Genomic DNA, 14,756 nt, shown 5'->3' with positions numbered 1-14,756 from the left:
TATAGTGTCAAATTTAATTATCATTTTAGTAAAAAATAACGATATATTTAGTAGGAGCAATGGCGACTCACATTAGGTTAAATTTGACACTATAGATTTAACAGTATACATATGTCATCTTTAGAGTCTACATACGTCCTAAAACTAAGGTTCAAAGTAGGAGAAAAATTTCGACCTGCGCACGGCTACGTTGTTCGCATAATGTCAGAGTACTCATAAGCCTGACTCTTCGTAAGTAAACCCGCAGCCTCCGTGTGCGTACATATAATTACGTATTCCGTTACACATGTGCGCGCAACAGGATGAGTTCGTTAGAATTTCATACGCTTCGAAAGATTCTCCAGGATTATGCGCGAATTCGATGTTCGCATAGCGGAGATGTGTTGGTGCGGCAGTTCAGCCGAGGGAGGGGGAAGGGGGGGAGGGTGAGGAGGGGGGAGGGGGCGCGGTGGGAAATTACGCTCTGAATTATAAATACCGACAAGGTGGATTAAGGGAAACGGATTATATGGTTGCTACGTAGTCGCGATTCCTTACCTTGCGCGATCTTTCATTTTGTTGCTGCATGGCTGAACGAATTCACCGGGAATGGGAAGCGGTTTACGTGTATTCCAACGTACCGGCTCTTGATTCGTGTACGCGTGTGGGCTCTTTAATGTCTCTTTAATAGATCTTTAAACGCGCGCACAATGGACTTTTATTTTCAAAAGACGGATATCCCCTCTACGCGTGGAGAGAGAGAGAGAGAGAGAGAGAGAGAGAGAGAGAGAGAGAGAGAGAGAGTGAGAAACCCTCGCGGTGGCTCTGTATAATTTAACGGGCCCGATATGATTCGCGCGTAGCGTGAAACGTTCGCCGGTTCTGTACAGATACTGGGAATGGTAATTGGTGAGGTAGGTATGCAGATACGCGCCACATGTATTCTGGAAGCGACGGGGCGCGCGGGGGTAACGGGCGGGTGAGTCGCACTAATATACTCACACGTGTTAGCGATCGTGTCCCCAGGATTTGATTGTCCGTGTTGCCTGGAGAATTATCGAGCCCGCTGGATTCCGCCGCGGCATTTGCAAGCGGAAGTGCGCGCGCTACGATTCAGAAACATTGCCTGCGTTGTCGGGCCAGCAGGATATGCCATGTGTGATTGCTTCCCACAGTTGCCAAAGTTATATATGCGTTAACTGTAAAAGGAATACACAGCTGGCGTATTGCAATGTGCAATAGCCGACCATGATTATCGTTATGCATTATGCCCCGTTGTAGTCAATACCTAGGAGAATGTGTGATATTACTTCGTGATAATAATAGATGACGAAATATATAGGTCGCGATAATTTCGAATTATAATATTCATTTTGTGCGTCCAGTCTTATGTATCTATAATTTCAAACTTTTCATATATTGTGTTTAATATACATATATAGGGTAAAATCAGAGATTATGGCATAGACTACTAATATGGAATAGTGGCTTATTTTTTAAACAAAGCATTACAATCTGGCGACAATCGCTGAAAGTTATTGCAACTGTTACCAAACATGTCATAACAAGCAATGAACTCGATCCGACCAACCGTTTTGCCACAATTAACATTTATTCATTTTCGTTACGTCAGGAGATCCGGCAGCTTTTTCTAAAAAGTGTTTTCACAAACTGAAGGTAAGTTTTTTTTTAATGCTTATATTGCACAGACGCTTTTAATAATGTTGAACAATATTATGCACATTAATTGCTATTTCAAACTTGTTTATTGCTACGGAAAGACTTTATTTGTCATATGACGACATGCAGGTAATGTGGAATACATCGAGGGTTGAGAATATGGAATAAATTCTTGTGAATAATGTTTATTTTAGATGCTAATATATATTTATTATACGTCATAATTTAATGATTCAAGATTTAATTTTATTCTTTATTGTCCATGCGTAATAACGTTCGTAATGATGCTGTTATGTTTTCTGTGTTATTGTACAATAAAAATTAAACAGTTTTCTATTTTTCTTGATCAGTTTATATAAATAAACAAATTTGGACTTCATTTATTGTATTATTTATTACTTTCCATGTATTAATTATTACATCCCATTTTTTAGACCCCCCCATTTTCTCACTTTTGACTTTTTTGTTAACATTAACGTTGGACTTAAATTTTGGCGACTTTCATTTATTGGATATTGTAACTAACATATTCCTCAAGAGTTCTGTGTAAATTTAAAGTCTTCATATGCATTTTTTTATATCGGAGCAATGTTAATTTTAAAAAAACTATTCCATAATCCCTGCTTTTACCCTATATAAAATTAGTCCATATTATAGTTCAAATTATTCAGATTATTATTAATTAGTCAGTCAACATCGATGCATATGCAAGCTGCAGTTTTAATTACGTTATATATACTCGGTAAACAATTTTTTCATAAGAGTGATTCATAGGAGAAAGGGTCTGGGATACGTGATAATATTGATTGTTTCAATTAAGAAAAAAAAATTTGTATAAACATGTGTCCTATTCCAAATTATGGTTTCCAAGATAATTTAAATTTAATACACAATATTGTTATTACGCCTATTGACCACTGCATTTAAGAACATAACAAAAGCATTATCGGATAATAGAAAGTTTTCCATACATTAAGAACGTTTGAGATGATACCATTATCTATAAATAAATCCAAAATAGCAAGTTACAGATGGGTTAATAAACTAAATAAGTTCATAAAAAAAACATAAAATAGACAAGAACATTCTCTAAAAAAAAAAAAAAAAATAATAATAATGTGAGTTACGAAGTTTACTGTAAGAAATGCAATATTTTGTATGTAGGCCAAATCAAGAAACAACTTAATGCACAGATTAGGAAACACAGATACATTTAAAATTGGAATTGGCAAAGCCATTATTAGTAAGCGTATAACTTTAAATTTAACCACGCATTTTTTTGATTGAAAAAATTGCAAGATGTTTGATGTGGAACCAATTTATTATACAAAAAGAGAGCCTTTAAAAAATAATCCATATAAAATAACTGCACATAGATTAAGTTATAATACCAATATAGAATTGTTAAACGATTGTTATTTCAATATCCTTGACGAGATTAACGGAAACCTCTTGAAAATATTAGTTATTGATTATCTTATCTTTCTAGCTATGTTTTTCTGTCACTATTTATCATTATTATCACAGCTTCAGTTGCCAGAAAGACGTTGTGCAGAAAAGACATATCATATAAATTGATATTGTTACGCTTCAGCTCTCGCTGCGTTATATTTCAGGTATTAGCTTTACTTTATTTTTGGAAGAATATACGACTATTCAACTAAACTCGTGGTATACTCGCATATTACAAACATGCAAAGAGAAAAGAATTTTACTCAAAAGGAAAAAAGTTATTTATTGGATTTAATTTTTATGTACCGTAACGTAATAGAAAGTAAAATAACTGATCATTTAAATAATTTACACAAAGATAAAGCATGGGCTAGCATTACGCAGGAATATAATAAAAATACAGAAAGTAAACGAATAGAAAAAAATTTGCGTTACTGTTGGGACAATATTAAAAAAGGTATGAGGAAATATTGTGCCGCTTGGAAGTGCGAAATGTATAAGACAGGTAATAAATTTGTTGTCTTATACGTTTCGGCTGATATTCGGCCTTCCTTAGTATGTTCTAAAATACAATTTTTAAGTTGGAAATTAAATAAATCAAAAATTCAATTTAAATATTAGAGTCCAAGATTAAAACATTAGCTTATTTTAATCTTGGATTCAGAACCATCATATTATAAGAGATCCATTTCTGAGATGATACACATCAAGAAACAAAAATCAGCATTAAATAAGCAAAGTGACACTGATCGTTTACCAGAATTATGCTTGCCCCTACTTAACGAATAATCTCTTCCTTCCTACTTCTTTAACTTTTCCCTTCTTATTTTTTCTAACGAATATAAATACCGAAGGACAGAACACAGAGGAACACAAAAATTCTGTTAACAAGTAAAGTTCTAGAAAGTTTCTTCCATCCTTAATAATTTAAAATTAAATTATAAAGACTGTAAAATTGTTCAGTGAATAATTGTAACTCCTATCACATACGAGTAAAGGTACGTTAAGTAATCGTTGTCACTATTTGTAATCATGGTTGTATAGAAATCTCTATAATTATGTAATTGTAAATTCTTATTAAAACTTCGAAACTCTTTAAGACACGGGAATTTGCAGTTGATAGCGGACCAACATTAACAGTCACACAAATATTAACTATTTTACAAGAACTTTTTACGATCTTACACATTCAACTTTTTATGTTAAATGACCATCGTACATTAAAATGGAACTGAGATTTATTCTCTTATAATATTTAAATTAAAAATTTTTAATTTATTTAATTTTTCCGATTTAAAAATTGTAGAACATACTGAGGAAGGCCGAATATCGGTCAAAATGTATATAAATTTAAATTTGTAAAGATCATTTTAAATATATTACATCGCAACAAATAATTGGCGTATTGGCTGTATGCTCCTTTTTTAACTTTTGATATATATTTATTGACACTTTCTTCCTATTATTACTCAAACATTAATAATATTATAATTCTAAAATTACTGATGAAACATTATTTCTGTTTGACTTGAAATTACATAACGAAGTTCTTATTTGTAACCTTGTTCATTTATGCACATTTAATCAGACATATTTAATAGTTTTTTGCATGCAATGATAAGAGAGACCTCAGCTACATATATATTGTCTATAATCTACTTATCCAATTATCCTATTTGATTATTCTTGTTATTTAAATATAAAAAATATTTTTATATAAAAGTAAAATTTTATATAACTTCTTCGAAGTGTATATAAAAAATTGATCATATTTGAAAAATCCAAACATGAATATAATTGACAAAACAAAATTATATTAGAGCTTTCTTTCTTAATAAAAATGTGTATAAAACAACGGGTAAAGTGTTATTACGGTTCACAGTAGTGTAATTTATTTAATTAATTATTTTTCACGATTTATACAAAAACTTAAGCAATTGTCGACGTTTCGGCTGCATTCTTTTCAGTTATCTTCAGGATAATATATACATTGATTAAAACTTAAAGATAAAAAATGTAAAAATTAAAGAATAAAGACCTTCCCATCGAACTTGAGTGATTTAACATTTCAATTTTGTAAACTCCTTTTTTTCTCAGTTTTTTGGGTGGCAAGATCTAGATATCATCAAGAAAATCTTCCTTTTATTATCGACACTTTCTTGAATAATGACTACTTTTTAAGATTCATTTTTGACGTAATAACGTAAACGGAAGACACAATAATCCTAAACGGAATACCATCTTTGTGTATCTTTGGTAACCCATATGTTTTTGGCAAATTTAAATCACTAGAACAAAGACTATAAAATTCTTTATCAGAAATAAATTCTTTCTTATACCAATTTTTTAACATATTATTTAATTGTCTTTCTAACACTAATGGCAGATTTTTCTTCACTATAGAGTATGTGTCAGTGTCGTTTAGGAACCCCTGTACTTTCTGGTTGTAAAAAGATCGCTCCATGGCCACTGTCACATTACCTTTGTCGGCACGTGTTAAAAAACAACATCATCGTTTTCTTTACACCATTGTGTCGTATAACTAACCATCTTGTTAATTTTCATTTCAGAATTTCTCTTCTGTGGATTGTTATGGAGAAATCGATGAAATTCTAGGATCGCAATATTTTTTATTTTAACCAAATAATCTATTCTATTATTAAATGAACAACTTTCAATATCTTTAATAAATTCTTTAATTGTATGTACTTTATTCTGAGAATCCGGCAGGCTGAATTTACTACCCATTTGTAACAAATTAGAAACAAACGGTGGGATAGCTTTGTCTGTTAAATTAATAAACCATTTTTTGTTTATCTCATCTAGTGGGTTTGTAGAAACACCATTAAATTTATTTGCATCGATATTAATATTAATCAGGGACTCATTAGATCCAATGACCGGTTTAATGGAACTAAACTTTAATAATTTCATTTTATCATAGTTATTTAGAATGCATGAAAATTGTATTGGTTGAATTTTTTTTGGAATTGTTAACATAATTTTTGTGTATCAACCAATTTTATCAACATATTTTATGACCTATATTATCAGTTCATTTTAAAACGTCGGACAATCAACAGTGCTTTATTGTATTAGTGATAAATTCTTGATTTCAATTTAAAATAACTGTTCTATATCAGGGCTCGGCATGAAATGCACATTTCGGCCGATTTTCGAGTCGGCTCCGATTTCCGCTATTCCCCTCACCGCACCGCCCCGCGCGCAATCCAAATGCCGCTCAACGCTTAGGAATGTACTAAGACGCTCGTAGACGTAAGGGGCATTCATTCGGCACGTTGTAATCTTTATTCTATCTTATAGAGACTTCTTTCATGATAAAGGAGAGAAAAAGATTTTTCAAATAAATTTCCAAAGTTATCTAAAAAACTAGTTTAAAAAATAATCTTCAATGTTTTATAAATTTAAATTAAAGTTATCTACAAGTTACGTTTTTTTGCTTTTTCTTTTTTCCCAAAAAATTTGAAGTATGTAAGATACATTTGAATTTCTTTTGTTTAATCATACAGCTTTTCACAGGCTTGACAAACGCACTTCGAATAACTTATTGTTAATATAAGGCTGGGTCCACAACCTCGCTTTAAGAATAAATCGTTGTCTTTAAACCGTAAGCTGTAAGTCGTAAAACCGTAGTCTTTAAGTAATTTTAAAGACTGTAATCCACAATGCAAAACTTAAGCGTTAAGACGTATGTGTTATCGAAGACGCGTTTTTTTATAAGCAGTCCGTTTATGTGCTACGCTTGTTGCAAATATATTTAATAAATAAACGAAGAAGAAAATATCGAAATCAGCAATGATGGGTGCGTCCATGTAATCGTCGTCGCTATATCGAGGGCGCTTATACAGTAACATTTTTTAAATATAAGCATACAGATCACGAAAAATTTTTCAACTTGACAGGATAATAGTCGATGTATTTGATGAATTATTAGAAATAATTGGTCCATATCTACAAAAGGCCAGCTACAGAGAATTTCTAACCTCTGAATTTCGTCTTGCACGGTTTTGTTCATCGTGCCTTCTAACATATAATTATCACGCTCGAGTTTTCCATTATCACTAAGCATTTATTAACTAATTTTTAATTTATTTAATTAATAAGATTTACAAGATGTACACTATCACAGCCATCGGAAGTCCGCGAGCGATACCTTGTTTTCGCTGATTGGCTGAAAATGGTACGTCGGCCGAAGAACTTATGCTTTAAGCCGTAAGAATTGGGTTTTGCGCAATTCGCTTAAATCTTACGATTAAGATCTAAAGACTGCGCGGGAACATCTTAGAAATAGAAAATACGTCACTTAAGGCTTAAGGTTTACGGCTTAGGGCTTCTTAACCCCGGATCTACAATAGGGTTTTAAGCCTTAAGCCACAAGAAATGGGCGATCACAGTCGCTTATTCTTCTCGGATTCGACTGTAATTGGTCAGTTTCTTACGGCATAAGGCATAAAACACCTATTGTAGATCCGGGGTAAAGCGAGGTTGTGGACTCAGCCGTACCATGGCAACAGCCGCCATGCGCAGCAGCGCGCCGGGGCCGCGATCGCCCAGTCGGCACAACGTTGTGCGAATGATTGTTTTTTTTAATCATGTTCCACCACTCCGATCAATTTAAAAAAAAAATATGTTAACGTAGAGAGTGTACAGATTATTTTTATGAAGTATAAAAGTGGTCACTTAAACATATCTCACCAAAAAAAAATTCATAAATAATTCAAAAATGTTTTTAATAGTTTTGTTTTTTTCATCGTAAAAATTTCAGAAAAGTTTTTCCAACTTATCTAAATGATATTTACAACATATATTTTTTTCATTAAAATCGGTACAGTCGTTTCCGAAGAAAACCACTTTTTTTATTTCGCTTTCCCCCTCCATAACTCCCCAAAAAATGCAATTTTAAGGCTAATATTTAGGGAAGTTTTACATCTCAGGAGTGCCAACTAATTACACCAATTTGAGCTCGATTGGTACGGGGGCAGATGCTTATTTCGCTATGCCCTTTGTTAACATAGTCAAAGACTTTAATTTCAAATTATAATTTTTCAGTCTTAATAAGTTAGGAAAAATAATCAAGGCTCAGAAAGATATTCTTTCGTTATTGAATAACAAAAATATAGTTTATAAAATATCATGTAAACATTGTGACGCAACATACATGGAGCAGATTAAAAGAAAATTAAATACGACTATCTCCGAACATAAGAATTAATTTAAAAATATTAACCCTACGAATAAAAATCAGTCATTGCCGAGCATGGATTTTGTCACAATCACGAAATTGATTGAGAGAACGTGAATGTGTTACATCAATTAGACAGAAAGAGGTTTCTAGGAAAAAGAATATAATTTTCTGAAATAATACACATAAAGTTACAAAACAATGCAATTAATTTATAGACGGACACAGAATTTTTTCGCTATAGATACGTTTTGATCTTCAATCAGTTCTAACAATCATATGTTTTTAAAAGAACGAACAGTTATTGTAATATATATTTTCATGTAAGAGCTTACAGCTTATTTATATTGTATTTTATAGCTTATTTATAATGTTTTTTAAAGTTGCCTTGACCAAAACATTATTCAATGCTTAATATTAAATTTATTGTATATCATATTTTATTTATTATATTTTAACATCACCTATTTTTAAATTAGAACGTACAATTGTTGTAATATATATTTTTATGTCGGACTTTTACAGCTTATTTATTTGTACGTTACCTTGACTATACCATTATTCAATACTTAATATTAGATTTATTGTATATCATATCTTATTTATTGTATTTTAACATCACCTGTTTTGTATAAATCGTGAAAAATAATTAATTAAACAAATTATACTACTAACAACTATGTAATAGCTCTCATTTGCCCGTTTCATACACAATTATAAATATAATTTCATGACATTTTTTTACTTCAAATATTTATAAAAATTAAATGCCTGAAAGTGCTCGTTTCATTATAAATATCTTTTCATATATTTTTTGTAACGACGGAGCATCAATAGATGCTTACACAATAGTCTACACAACATTATTATCATTTCTATAATTCCTAACATTTAATATCAATTTAAATTCAATTATGTCTTAAAATATATGGAAAATATTATGGACTGTCGAACTGCTGCGTAAGAAAAATATCCACTAATTTCGATGTTTCAATCTACTGTATCATTGTGTCATTGCAGTACTTGTCGCTGATTGACAATATCCATGTGTTATGTACTTTTTTATTTTTTGAAAATGCAACAGAATTAAAAAATTCAAAGCTAATTAGGATACAGAGCGATTATATAAACGCAAGTTATGTGAAAGCATAAACTTATTTTGTTTACTTTTCAAAAAAGAAAATGTTATTTATCTTTATTCTAACTTGGAGTTAATTCGTAAAATAAATTTCTATTGTAGTCACATACGTAAATTAATGTAAATTGTAGTCAGCATATTAAAAATTTGAATTTAATTATTCAGCGTCGATGCATACGCATAATGCAGTTCTGAATGTAAATTAATGGAGGTTTTACCATTGCAGGCGCATTTTTTTGTAAAACTTCTTACGTTATTTAATGTTATTTCAATTAAAATAAAACACCTTATATAGGTACAGCATTTGCGCTATTCTATTATACATATATATATTCTATTATACATATAATTATATTTCTGATCATATTAATTCTCAATTTACAACAATTACAGAGTTTCATATGAATCGTCATGTAACTAACAATGGCACGACATATAAATATCTCTTCTTTTTCTTGTTTATTTCCCTAGTGGTTAACAAAAAACAAAAACGGCCAACAGCGATCTATTAACTTTCTATGAATCAAACCACATAATTCTTGTTCTCATTTTTATTTTTCATCAAAGCTATATTTTGCAGATAATAGTTCGCGAAAGATCTGCTTTCTCACTCGTTAATGATGCAGCTGGCCACGATCGCATCGTTTCTTATATTATTCTGTGGCCTTTTTGGTACGATAACAGTCACGACTGTCACAAGCAGCGACCATGATGCGGTAAACATACTTTATCTCACTTCTAAAATAAATATTAAAATTTTTACTTTTTTAATTGTCTCATTTCCAATGCTATAAGTATATTAAAAATGTTTCCAGACATATCGTTGTGCACGTCTTCAAAATCGATTAGTAAACTCCGCAAAGTCACATCCCTGATAACTCTTTGTAGTTTTACATTAAACTGAATATAATATCCTACCGTGTAGTTCTCTGAGTGTTCATACCAGTCAATTAAAGTCATTTATTAAATTTATGAAATTTCCGAAATCATAGTTTTCAGAATTTCCATAAATTTAATAAATGTTTTTAATTTCTATTGAACTTGTTGATTAGATGAAATGGAAAATAAAATGTTTACGAGAAATATTTTAGATATTGTGAAACAGATAATATAATAATTTTAATTTTAGATATGTAACATAGCATCTACATCTTTTTTTGTCGGTCATTTCAAATATTTAGTGATTTATTAATTGTTTTAAGCATAAACATAATAGATATAAACTGCGCATTCTTTGATCACAGAGCATATTGCTCCTTTAGGAAGACAACACAATATATTGGATCGTATTACTATCTCTCTTCAACTCAATATTTTAGAGTTAGAGAAAGAGTGAGCGGTACGAATCGAATTACCTCACTCTTTTTAAACTGATAATGACAATTTTATAGAAATGAGCAATCTATACTTATTACGTCTATGATTTTAAGTAACATACAATATTTGAAAGAATATACTATTTTTGTGTACTCTTACTGATTTTTTTTTTGCAGATGACAGTTAATGATGTGTCAGTAAACAGAAGTTGGTATACGTCTTAAATTATATGTCTAAATTAATTATAGTATATTCTTAAGAATAATCCTCGATCGCATTTCCACCAAAAAATAGCGCATTTCTCTCTGAAAATTTACAATTTATAGTTTCCAATGCTATACTATCAATTTTTATATAGAGATGTTTCGTGAGATTTTTTATTGTTTTTATTATATTTGCTGTATTCTCCTCAACGCCATAAATCATCAATATCTTCTTTTGCATTTAACTAATTGTTTTCAGTTTCACTTACATGACACATGTGTTAAATTTATATAACGTAAACAAAGTAAACTTTAAATGATAATTTTTACATAAATAATTTTGTAGGCAATGGGTCAACTTCATGTATCTTAGGCGTTAAACATGTCTCAATAGCTTTGTATACGAGGTAAAGACTTAAGTGAGTATCCATTATTAACTTATTTCTTATTCCGCTTAAATGTTCGCACTTTTACAGCGATATTCCTAATGGAAAATTTGTTCAAGTAAACGAATCCTGCAATTTTTTAAATTCCTCTACATCGGTTTTTTTTATGACTCATGGATTTATTGGAACTTATTCCAATTATAACTTATCTGTTGTTGCTTCCCAATTGGTAAAGGTAAATATTTTTTATTTTCAAGAACAAAATTAAAACGCAGAATTTTTTTCTATAATTTCAAAATCTTATATATTATACAAATAATATGAAAATATTGTAAGATTTACAATAAAAGTATTAAGTAAAAGAATTTTTTTTCTCTGTAGAAACATTATGCAGTATTTTCGCTAGATTGGTCTGACGCAGCGTGTTATAACGACCTAGCCGTCATAAAACTGCTAGAGTATCCCTTCGCAGTACATAACACTCGCGAAGTTGGTAATTACTTAGCGAGGTATGACTATTTCGCCATATGTCGAATTGAATAAAAAAAATGTAACGAACAACAATTTAAATTTAAATAATTCTTATTGAGATTTAATAATTTTCTAAATACTATGATAATACAGTAATAAAATTAAGTAATACTGATGATCAACGTAATATGTAATATGTAAAATAAATGTAGCCTATTGAAAAGCTTTGTACATTTATATTTTGGCAAAAGTAATGACAAGTATGAGATAATGTTAAACTGAATAAGAAACACGAGATTTTTTTATTCATAGCATTAAATTTCTCTTTTAGCTATATCAAATCAATATGCGATACATGCAGCGTTCCATTCAAAAACATCGCACTTATAGGCCATAGCCTTGGTGCACATATAAGTAGCTTTGCCGCAAAAAATCTCCATACATCGGGTTATGGCAAAGTTTCGCTTCTCATTGGTTCCGATCCTGCGGGTCCTCTTTTCATGCTTAACGACTGCGAGAATAGATTTTGTAATACAGACGGCGAACGTGTCGTAGCTCTTCACACATCTGGTCTCGGATTACAGAAATCTCTAGGTCAATTAGATTTGTTCTACAATAACGGATTAAGCCAACCAGCATGTGGTGGTAATTATTATATTTAACTTAAAAATAAATTATTCAATACAGGAAAATGTCGCAAAAACAATAGTTAACAGAAATTAATTATGAACGAAATAAAAATTTGTGTTTTACAGGCCAGATAATCGGTAGTTTGAACGTCAATTGCTCACATAATATATGCATCATGTATCTGGCTAGTATGTGGTCAGATGACTGCGTATTTATTGGTGTTCCTATACAGTAAGTTTGTTTTTTCTTTTGACTAAGAGCAGTTTGGTTTTACAAAGAGAGGACATAGTGAATTTCTCATGGATTTTAATCGTTTTCAACATAATATATCTATACATTTATATGAAAATAAATTATGTTGTGTCTGAACGTTTTGATATATAGGCCTTGTAAATGATATATTTTTTAAAAATCTATGAATAAAGAACCCCGCACGTATTATACGCGCGAATCCTGGTAAAATAAATTAGTTTTCATATACATATAATATAGCTATAATGTGATGAAAGAAAGAAATCATAAATACGGGACTCAAATAGAGAACTTTCGAGCTATGTAATATCAAAAGTGCTCTGTGTATAAATACAAGTTTTACACATTTGGCATACCATAACTCAAAAACTATTTATTATTAATCCTTGTGTATATGATATCTTTTGTTTGCTACATCATAACTAAATTATATGTAAAAATTCATTTCATCGGGATTCAATTTTTCACATAATTATTGAAGGGTTACATACCTTAAAAAATATTATTTACAAAATTCATTTGATAAAACGCTAAGACATGTCATAACTTATTTTTAATGTAGATACATAATGTTAAAGGAGAAAAAAATCCGTGACAAGAATACACTGTATCCTCTTCTTGATTAATCGAATTTTTGTGAATTTTCTTAAAAGCCTTATAATATCAAATTAAAAACAATTATAAGATATATAATTAATAATAATCAAAAGCTTTATTATTATAATCAAATGTACATTATTTATTCTTATTCTTTTTCAGCCCTAGAATTGGTATTCCTGGGTATGTATAAATAAGTAAATCTTTACTTAGAATTATTTATTTGTATAAGTAGTACTCTCCGATTGTTTATTTTGCGACTATCATTATTTATTACGAGTGTTGATATTATTGCAGTATTAAGCCTGGTTGTTCTGACAGTACCAACTGCATTATGGTGGACAGCAAGATATTCTATAACACTACCATAGTAGGAAACTATTGTGTTTCTGTCGCATCAAAATATCCTTTCTGTGTAAAGAAAGATGAATTTAAATGTCAAAAAGTTACAAGCATACTTGACATTTTAATTTAATCGTAATTTCAATAGAGATTAAGTTCTGTAATTGTCAATCTTATAACAAGTAAAATTAAATTGACTTATATGATTAGTATCTTTGTCTTGCATAAATTTTTATTGTTAAAATCTTTGTTATCGATGAAAAAAATAAAACACTGCAATCTATAAAGTTTAGTAGAAGTCATTAATAGATAGAAATTTGGACAAAGAAGTCTAACACTGTTTTATATTATTTTCATTGTTAAAAAGAAATAAAGCAATGCAATCTATATATAAACGGAAATTAGAGTAAAGGATACAAAAAAAATTAAAAGAACTAGCACCACCTTTTATTGTTCATTATCCTTTATTAATTTCTCAATTAATTTACTGAATCAAATTATATATATAATAATCTCAATTTTATACTATCAATTACTTATATTTTTTATAGATTCTTAATATTACAATTCGTAATTAATATCGTATTTCAATTTATTTATTAAATGTTCCCTAAACATTTTTTTCGGTTATGTTATTTTTAACTGATGTAGAACGGAGTTAAAATTAGCACTGTTATATGACTATTCGATTAAACACGTCGTATCTATACTCGTAGATTATTAACCATCAGTTATCGCACGTATTTTCACTATCGTCGTTACTGCACAGAAGTATAGCGTACCTCGTCGATGTTTAAGTATTTCTAATTTTTGGAAAAATACATATTAATTAAAATAATATTAATTATGTAAAATCTTTATTCCGAAGGGTCTAAAGAAAAATCTAGTATAAATAGAGTTGCTAAAAACTGTAAATCACAAAAAAATATTTAACAATAAATAAAAGTGAATTTTCGGAAAAATCACGAAAAATACTTTCTCCAAAATATTATTAATTAAATTTAATATAGAGATAAAAATAAAAGAACTAAAGAAATGAACAGTTAAAGGTGTATATTTTAATTTAAAAAATGTGTCAAAAATATTCTTGTACAAGTATGTTTCTC

General features: G+C 30.0%; 1 protein-coding gene across 3 annotated transcripts; it reads left to right on the top strand.

The window, feature by feature from the left end:
- Nucleotides 1-3,204: 3,204 nt before the first annotated feature.
- Nucleotides 3,205-13,899, top strand: LOC108766786 (phospholipase A1-like). Of its 3 annotated transcripts, none has more exons than XM_018516287.1 (10): nt 3,205-3,275; nt 10,033-10,168; nt 10,946-10,976; nt 11,319-11,379; nt 11,449-11,593; nt 11,740-11,867; nt 12,161-12,474; nt 12,585-12,690; nt 13,471-13,491; nt 13,606-13,899. In XM_018516287.1, exons 2-10 carry the CDS (start codon nt 10,070-10,072, stop codon nt 13,781-13,783), a joined length of 1,083 nt encoding a protein of 360 aa, XP_018371789.1. In that variant the 5' UTR covers nt 3,205-3,275; nt 10,033-10,069; the 3' UTR covers nt 13,784-13,899. The 3 variants fall into 3 exon arrangements, with proteins under 3 accessions (XP_018371789.1, XP_018371791.1, XP_018371790.1); XM_018516289.1 differs by having other exon boundaries at nt 3,207-3,275; nt 10,020-10,168; XM_018516288.1 differs by lacking the exon at nt 3,205-3,275 and adding an exon at nt 4,016-4,109.
- Nucleotides 13,900-14,756: the final 857 nt, after the last annotated feature.

The sequence above is a fragment of the Trachymyrmex cornetzi genome, unplaced genomic scaffold (assembly GCF_001594075.2).
Source record: "Trachymyrmex cornetzi isolate Tcor2-1 unplaced genomic scaffold, Tcor1.1 scaffold621, whole genome shotgun sequence".
Classification (NCBI taxonomy): domain Eukaryota; kingdom Metazoa; phylum Arthropoda; class Insecta; order Hymenoptera; family Formicidae; genus Trachymyrmex; species Trachymyrmex cornetzi.
The sequence above is the reverse complement of the archived record's forward strand: the minus strand, read 5'-3'. Positions and strand labels throughout refer to the sequence as shown.

Bases quoted from the DNA above. Each gene is read 5' to 3' on its own strand.
- LOC108766786 (XM_018516287.1), top strand. From the start codon at position 10,070: ATGATGCAGCTGGCCACGATCGCATCGTTTCTTATATTATTCTGTGGC. The intron at 11,594-11,739 runs GTAAATATTTTT...TTTTCTCTGTAG, and splicing joins TTGCTTCCCAATTGGTAAAG to AAACATTATGCAGTATTTTC. The intron at 13,492-13,605 runs GTATGTATAAAT...ATATTATTGCAG, and splicing joins CCTAGAATTGGTATTCCTGG to TATTAAGCCTGGTTGTTCTG.